General features: G+C 41.8%; 2 protein-coding genes across 2 annotated transcripts in view; one reads left to right on the forward strand and one right to left on the reverse strand.

Moving 5' to 3' along the window:
• Nucleotides 1-62: 62 nt before the first annotated feature.
• Nucleotides 63-2,426, reverse strand: CSUI_009168 (protein phosphatase 2c domain-containing protein; the record flags this gene model as incomplete). The annotated part of the gene is made up of 2 exons (XM_068069286.1): nt 1,546-2,426; nt 63-1,082 (listed from the first exon to the last, which is right to left on the reverse strand). Coding segments are annotated over exons 1-2 (1,770 nt in total), but the record flags the coding sequence as incomplete, so codon positions are not given.
• Nucleotides 2,427-3,445: 1,019 nt separating this feature from the next.
• The window catches only part of CSUI_009170 (uncharacterized protein), a 4,980-nt gene continuing 130 nt past the window's right edge, over nt 3,446-8,295 (forward strand). Inside the window, exons 1-4 of the mRNA XM_068069287.1 lie at nt 3,446-5,581; nt 6,423-6,457; nt 6,926-7,201; nt 8,077-8,295. The exon at nt 8,077-8,295 is cut by the window's right edge and continues 130 nt beyond it. Of these exons, the coding sequence (XP_067918738.1) occupies nt 4,569-5,581; nt 6,423-6,457; nt 6,926-6,951 (1,074 nt within the window). The 5' untranslated portion in view covers nt 3,446-4,568 and the 3' untranslated portion in view covers nt 6,952-7,201; nt 8,077-8,295. The remainder of the gene's footprint in view (nt 5,582-6,422; nt 6,458-6,925; nt 7,202-8,076) is intronic.

Genomic DNA, 8,295 nt, shown 5'->3' on the forward strand with positions numbered 1-8,295 from the left:
AGACCTCTAAGAGATAGATAGATGAAGGGAGGTGTTTGAAGGGGTGTGATTCTCTGCTGACCTAAATTTCTAAAGTGGAGATTGCATTCTTTCACCATATGGCTATGCTTCATTTCCTGGAGATTCTTAAGCAGCACCTCCGAGAAACTTTCTTCTTCTTCTTCTCTCAACTTCTTCTTCTTCTTCACCCCCTCCTCCTTCGCCTCCTCTTCCTCATCATCTTTCTTCTCCTTCTTTTCTTCTTTCTCTTTCTCTTTCAACTTTCTTTGATACTTTCGACCCGCTTTCCTCGCCACGAAGAACCCAAAGTCCATCTCCGTCTCCTCTTCTTCTCTCTTTTCTTCTTCTCCTTCTCCTTTCTTCTTGTCATCTTTATGCGATCGTCTATCAGCTCCTTCACCTTTGCTCAACATCTCTCCCGATGTCTTCTTCTTCTTGTTCTCCTTCTCTTTCTCTCCTATCTTCTCCTTCTTCTCTTCTGAGTGCGTTTCTTCGTCAGCAGCACACATCTCGTGGTTCGTCTCTCGAGGCTCTCTACGATCAGTCTGAAGAGCCATTCCAGGCGAGATATCACAGCCGTTCTTCTTCTTCTTCTCTTCATGTTCCGAAGATTCACCTGGAGATTTACCGCCTACGCAACGTTTCTCTTGAGACTGAGGAGAGAGAGAACGACAACAGAAGGAATCTTCTTCCCTCTCTTTGCCTAGAGAACATTTCCGATCCCGCGCAAGACATCTCTCTCCTTCTTTTTCTTCTTCACATAGTGATTCATCGGGAGTGGTAGAAGGTGAGGTGCTAGACGGAGAAGAAGAAAAAGAGAGAGTAGACGGAGGTGAAGGAGAAGAAGAAAGAGGAGACGTTGAAGCAGAAGAAGGAGAATTGGGAGAGACGCGTTTAGATGTAGAGGTGCAACACGAGGAAGAAGAGCAGGGAGAAGAAGAAGAGCAACACGAAGAAAAAGAACAAGAAGAAGAAGAGCGAGAAGAAGAATGAAGAAAATGTTGAGCCACGAAGGCAGCAGCATGAGCTCCATTAATTCCATCACAGAGGGCCATGCTGTGAGAACTCTGGTGTACATACACCTGAACGGACATTCAGAGAGAGCGAGACACACAAGAAAATGTCTTATCATCATGTGGATCTAGAAATGTGTTCTGTACCAAAGATTCTTTTGAAAAGGTAGTCCGCGACCATGACTCAGCAGCTTATTCTAAATACAAAAGTCGAGAACTCTTTCTTCATTCTTGTCCTAAGAAAAGAAGAAAGAAGACAGGGAAAAGCTTCCTCTTCTTCTTCGCTGATCTTTCTCTTGAAGAGATTTCTCCTGTGTCTCTATCTAAAGCATTCATGAAGGATCTCCTTGGCGCCACACCATTCAGCTCAGGTGAGACAGAAAGAAAAGAAAGAGAGAGGTTATAGAAAGAAGGAAAGAAAGAAAGACGCAGACCAAGAAAGAAGGACGGAAAGAAAAGAAAGAAGATAGAAAGCAAGAAAGACAGAAAAAGTAAAAGAAAGAAAGAAAGGAAAGGAAAGGGATCTTCTTACATAGCGTGTAGAAGTAGAAGGGAAGACGTTGAACGACATAGACCACTTCCCTACTGGAGATGTGAAGGTTCCTACTCTTCTATATCTTCTTAAGATGTCTGGCTGTTTCTCTTCTTCTTCTCCTCTCTCTCCTTCTTCTCCCCCCTCCTTGTTCTCTCCCTGACTAGCAAGACTCCTATCACTCCTAACGCCTGACGGCGATGAAAGAGAAGAAGAAGAAGCTCTCTCGATAGGAGGTAAATGCCTCTCGAGAGAGGAAAGAGAAGAACAAGAAGAAGAAGGAGACAACAGTGGAGAAAAGATAAAAGACGAGGGTGATAGGAAGGAAGGAAAGAAAGAAAGGATCCATGAAGAAGAAGGAGTGGGACAAAAAGAGGTGGAGGATCTGAAAGAGCGAAGAGAACCTTCATCGTTTGCACGAGATTGCAGAAGAAATAGGGGAGTTTGGTTCTCTCTCTGCGGGTGTGAAATATCGGCAAAAGTGTCTAAAGATCTTCTTTCTCGTGAAGATAGACTGAAGAGAGGACTCTTCTTCTTCTTGTTCTCCCCCTCCCCGTTGCTCTTCTTCTTCTCTTCTTCTTCATCTTGGACCCTCGAAACCTCTATCAAAGGAGACAGAAAAGAAGAAGAAGAAGAAGAGAAAGAAGAAGAAGAAGAAGGAGAAGGAGCTTCACTGCTGATAAGCAGAGCGGAAAGAGAGGTCAGACCGCTGAGGAGCCAGGGACGCCTACCAAGAAGATGAGAAGACATACTAGTCCTCAAAAAGAAGAAGAAAGAGAAGGAAGAAAGAAAGAGAAAGAAAGAAAGAAAGAGAGGAATGACGAATGACTGTCTTTCTAGACAAATACCAAGGCAAAAATGAAGAAGGATGAATAAGGAAGATAGATAGATAGGTAAATAGATTAAATATAGATAGATTGACTGACTAAAGATAAAGAGATAGGTGAATTAAAGATAGATAGATATATTAAAGATAGATAGATAGATAGATAGATTAGAAATACATAGAGACATAGATTAAAGAGAGATAGATAGACGAGGCTTCATTCGAGTTAATGCTGTCTGAGGAAAGTGACAAGAGATAGGATGATACACACCCTTCTCTTTTGTAGAGAAGCAACCACAAGGAGTGCCAGAAAGACAAGAAAGACGATAAGAGATAAAAAAGAGAGAAGAAAGAAAGAAGCCTCCGTCTCTCTTCTTTCTTCTTCTTCTCCCTCTTTCTTCTTTTCCTCCTCCTTCTCCCCAATCTTCTAGTCTCTCAGGTTGACCTTTTAAAGAAGTTTCTTTCTCTCAGTCTCGAGGGAAAGAAGTCGTTGACTCCAAAACTGCCATCTAGAGAGAAAAAGAAAAGTACAGAAGAAAAAGAAGAAGACCTAGAGACCCCCGCCTACTATGCACAGACGGTCTTTCTTCTATCTATAGACTCTTCTTCCTCGACCATTCTCTCCTACTTTCTGCCTTTCAGGGACGTAGAAACGAAGAAATGGAGAATGAGGAGAAAAAGAAGCGGAAGAAAAGAAGAGGAAAGACAGCTCGGTCGAAAGCTGTCTCTTCTTCTTATCGAAGAGATCAGCTTTTCACAAGGTGCTTTCTTTCTATCCGTCTTCGCTTTCTAACGGAAAAAGAAGAGCATGCTTCCCCAGTGAATCTATCTACATCTAGAGAGACACATATACATCTGAATGAAGGGAAGAAAAAGAAGGAGAAACTCCTCTTGTCAGGCACGACACACGTAGACATCTACTCCGCATGCATGAGTGCATGCATGCAGATACTTTCTTTATACATACCTTGGTCGTGCATGCAGAAAAGAAAGATAGATAAAAATCTCTGGTGAGAGAAAGAATCGATCAAGGGTGTCTTCCCATCCTGTTCTTTGAGGGAAGACTGGCTTTGTCCCACGATCCTTCATTTCTCACTAAGGTGTCTATACACCCAAAAAGCGCCGGTTCCTTCCGTTAAGCCGCAGTCTGCGTGGCTCTTTCTTTTTGCGAAGAACCTTCCATAACTTCAAATAGAACATCCCGATTCCTCTTGAATCTCCACTTCCTATTTCTTTCTTTCTTTCTTTCCTCTTTCTTGTGTGAAGGGCTTGTCTAAGGCTTCGAATAGAGATTGACGAGCAAGAAAGGACTTCTTTCTCTTTTCAACACATACAGACAGACGTAAGAGGTAGATGAAGGTTCTCCTTATATCTCCTCTTACCTTCATCTTCACATACACAACTAACTCTCTTCATCCTCTTTTTCTTCCTACTCCTAATGAAGTGTATATATAGACATATCTTAATTCTTCCCTTGTGTAGAGGATTTACATATATTACTATGTGTATATACACGTTTCTGTCTGGAGATAAGTGACCTGTCGTATATGCATGTCTTTGTCTCTACTACTACTACTATCTACTCTTAGAGAACATCTAGGTCTTTTTAAGACAAGATGGCTTGGTAGGTGTTACTCACGGCAAGGAAAGCAAGACCAGAAGAAGAAGAAGAAGTAAAAGAGGAGGAAGAAGAAGTAGGAGAAGAAGAAGAAGAAGAAGGGCTTCGGCAGTTTGGTTTATCTGAAAGAAGAGAGACACAAACTAATTATGGGGCTGGTCGAGGGCGAGGGAGAAGTATGAACGAGGCGATAGACCAACTGCGAGAGAGAGAGAGAGAGAAAGATTCTCAAGCAGAAGCAGAAGAAGAAGAAGAATGCAACAGAGACAAGGTTTAGACAGAGGAACAGCCACGGAGATAGACAGGTATATATACCTATGGACGCTGTCTCTTTCCGCCTGGGAGAAGTGCAAACGGGCAAAGAGCAGGGGCAGGTGTGAGAGAGGAAGAAAGAGGGAAGAATGTCTTGCTTAAGATACAAAAGATAAGAGAGATCGCTAAAGAAAGAAAGAAAGAAAGATAGATAAGAAGCGATTTCTCACATGGCTTTGTCTATTAAGTTCGGTTTCTTTTCTTTTCATCGGGAATTGTGTACAACTTGAACAAGACAGGAGGATAGGAGCCTTTCTTTGAGTCATCATGACTCCTTGCGCTATTCTTCTCTCTTTCTCTCCCTCTCTCTTTTCCTCGTCTTCTTTCTTATCTTCCTCATCTTCCTCGTCTTCCTCTCATGTCTTTCTAAAGAACACACTTTTCTCTCGTAAATCTTCTTTCTTGCCTACATCCTTCTTCTCTTCTTCTTCTCCCCGTTATGCTCCCGCGTGCTCCTCATCTCTCTTCTTCTTTTCTTCTTCTTCCTCTTCCTCTCCCTTCCTCTCTTCACCTTCTTCTTCGCTTTCTCCTCCTGTCTTCTTCTTTGCTTCTTCTTTCTTTTCTTTCTCTTCTTTCCCTCCATCTCTTCTCTTCTTCCCGGTCGCCTTGCCTTTTCGATCTTTCTCTTCAACTCGACACTTCTCGACTTCTTTTTTACCTCCCCGGATCTCTCCTGCAGCTATCTCCATCGAGCAAGCATCGACCCTTTCTTCTTCATCTTCTCTTCTTTCTTCTTCCCTTTCTCCTTCAACTAAATCCTTCAGAAAGACAGGCTCTTCCTCTCTCCTGTCTTCACCTCTCACTCCAGGGAGAAAGGCACAGCGAGCTCAAGGGACAGGTTCTTCCGCTTCTTCTATCATAGAAAGAAAGGAAGGAACTTCTCGGAATGAGCGCGTAACTTCTCTTCCTCGATCTTTCTTGGTAAGAAGCGACCATGAAAGAGAGGACGAGAAAGAAGAAAGAGAAGAAGACTTCAACATACATCGCTCTAAAGATGGAGAACCCATCACCTCACCTTGGCAGCGTCTCCCGTGGGGTGAAACGATAGAAGAGAGAGAAAGAAGAAGGAGAAGAGAAGATGAAAAAGAAGAAGGAGAAAAGAGAGCAGTAAGAGAAGAAGAAGAAGATGCTTTGCTCTTTGGAGTTGATATGGCAAATGCAGAAGTCCTTCCCTGTGATGATAAGGGAATTGGCTTGACGGGAGGAGGTGGGGGTGTATATCCTATACATCATTCTAGGCGTCTATCTCTTCTAGTTTCGGACCTATGTTCGCAACAGAAGTAAGACTGTGGAATGGACTCATCTTAGGTGCTATTCATTGGTCTCTCTCTCTTGCAAGATCTCTTTTTCTCACACTCTCTCCTCGATATCTCCTCGCTCCCCCTCTTTCACTCTCTCACTCTACTTCTCTCTCTCTCTTTCTATCTCTCTTTCTCTCTCTATTTCCCTTTAATCTCTCTCTCTATCTCTTCCGCTATCTCTCGTCTGTCTTGCGTCGCGTGCATCTCTCTCTCTCTCAAGCGCCTTTTTCTGCTACAAGTCAGAATGAAGATTAGACGCGTAGACATACCATACGACCATGTGTATCAGCACATACCTAGATACCTATATGTATATCTATATATCTATATATCTATATATATATATGTATATATGTTTGTATATATATGTGTACTGTATGTATTTTGTCAGACTGAGCGAAAGTGTCTGTATGTCTCTACATGGACGTCTCTTTGCGAGCTGTCTCTCTATCCTTCTTTCTTTGTGCTGCTTAGACGGTCTTCCCTCTCTTTCCCTCTCCTGCCTTTTGCCTAACATGTGTTTCTTTCCTTCACTTCCTTCATCTCTTCCTCTTCTTCGTCACCAGGAAACTCGTGTCTACGTAGAAGTCGAAAGGAGAAAGAAAGATCTTTCTTTGTCTTAAGGCGACCTCCCTTCTTTCTCTATACACTTTTCGCTTCTACGTTCTTTCCTGTAAAACGACAAGAATCTCCAGACATCTACATATGCATGTGCATCTGCATCGAGCTATATAATTATATTCACATGTATATACGTATGTGTATATGTATGTGTATATGTATATATGCATGTATATATCTATCCCATGTGTGCATATAGATGCGCATACATCGTGCATGAGGGGAACTGTGAAGGTGAGTGACTACAAGACAATGTTTATGCTTCTTCATCTCTCTATGCTATCTCAAACTATCTATCTTTAATCTATCTCTCTTTAATCTATCTATCTATCTATCATATCCAAAACACATGCATATTTAGACCTGTAGCCCGTGCTTTCTCTCTCTCTGCGTATACCTATTTATCTGTCTGTCTATCTATCTTTCTGCCTCTGTAGGTATGGGGTGGTATCTCTCTATATGTAGAATTTTCTTCTCTACTCCCTCTCTCTTTCTTTGGATAGATAAAGCAGGTCTTATATGTAACTCTCTTTCTATGAGTGAAGAGGCAGATGTTCATCTCTTTTCTTTTCGGCTTTTCTTCATTCTCCATGAGGACCTTTTTCTTCTTCAGTATTTTCATGCGCATGCACTCTTCTTTTAGATGTCTTTTCTTCTCTATCGACTTTTCTCCTTCTCTTCTGATTTGTTTCTTTCACTTAGAGTTCAAGAGCTTGCAGCGAATATAGCCTTTCGCTTGCTCGATGCTTTGGCTGAAGAAGACAAGCGACGGAAAGGAGTGACGTGGAGTGAAGAGCGCCGAGCTTTACGAAAGAGAACAAGAGAAGGAGAAGAGGGGCATGCAAAGAATCTTATTCTTTCTTCTTCGGATGATAAGAAAAAGAAGATGAAGAATCTTCAACATGCACAAGGAGAGTGGAAGGATTCTTTCACGCTTGTCAGATCTTACTGGCCTGATCTCGATGAACAACAGTCTAAGTAAACAGTCAAGTTCTTCTTCTTCCTTCTTCTTCTCCAGACATCTTCTTCCTCTTCTTCTTCCTCTTCATCTCTCTTTCTCTTTGGAGTGTCTCCCTCTATTCCTCTGTCTATTTATTTGACTTCTCATTATCGTACATATAGATGGAGGATAGATAGATAGATTGGAGAGGGATGGATAGATTAAAGATAGATAGATGGATATCTACATCTGCAACGCGAGACAAGGGGATCACTAGCTAGATACGTACGAGACAAGTACAGGCGACTCTATCTGTTTCATCGCGGTCTTAGCATACATTCATGTATATTTATCTATATCTATATATATAGGTCCATACATGTCTGTACAAGAGTCGTATGTATAGTGTATGATAGTATCTTGATACTTGTAATAGAGGTGTGTATCTTCTTTCTTAAGCCTTTTTTCTTCTTCTTCTTGTCTGGAGTAGAGGCTCTTAAGACGACCATTTTCATCTCACACTTAGACACCTAGTGGCCCCTCGCCCTCTTCCTTCTCTTCTTCCTCGCTTGGCCTCTCGAACACGCTATGAAGAATCGTCTTCTTATCTATCTCTCTTTACTATATCTATCTATCCATCTTTAGTCTGTCTCAATCTTCTTCTCTTCTACTCTTTACACCCTTTCTTGTCTTGCTCTAAGTCCTTCTGAACTTGTAGAGTGGCGGCCTCTCTTCTTCTTCTTCCTTTCATCTTCTTCTTCTTTCTTTCATCTTCTTCTTCTTCCTTTCATCTTCTTCTTCTTCCTTTCATCTTCTTCTTCTTTCTTTCATCTGCTTCTTCTTTCTTTCATCTTCTTCTTTTTCTCCTTTCTGTGTTGTGTGCTTGAATGATTTGATGCCTTTCTCTCAATAGGATGGGAGTCTTTGTACGGGATTTTCATGAAGCTCTTTATCTTCTATTTGAACCCCGCCTCTTCTCTTCTTCTTCCTCTTCTTCTTCTCCTTCTTTTTGCTTTTCTTCTTCTTTCTTACCTCCGAATGATAGTAGGAGTGTAGTACATGCATCACACGGTGTTAAACAAGAAGAAGAAGAAGAAGAAAGAAGAAGAGAGAGAGAAGAAGAAAGAAGAGA

Source organism: Cystoisospora suis (assembly GCF_002600585.1).
Source record: "Cystoisospora suis strain Wien I chromosome Unknown contig_5373, whole genome shotgun sequence".
Taxonomy (NCBI): domain Eukaryota; phylum Apicomplexa; class Conoidasida; order Eucoccidiorida; family Sarcocystidae; genus Cystoisospora; species Cystoisospora suis.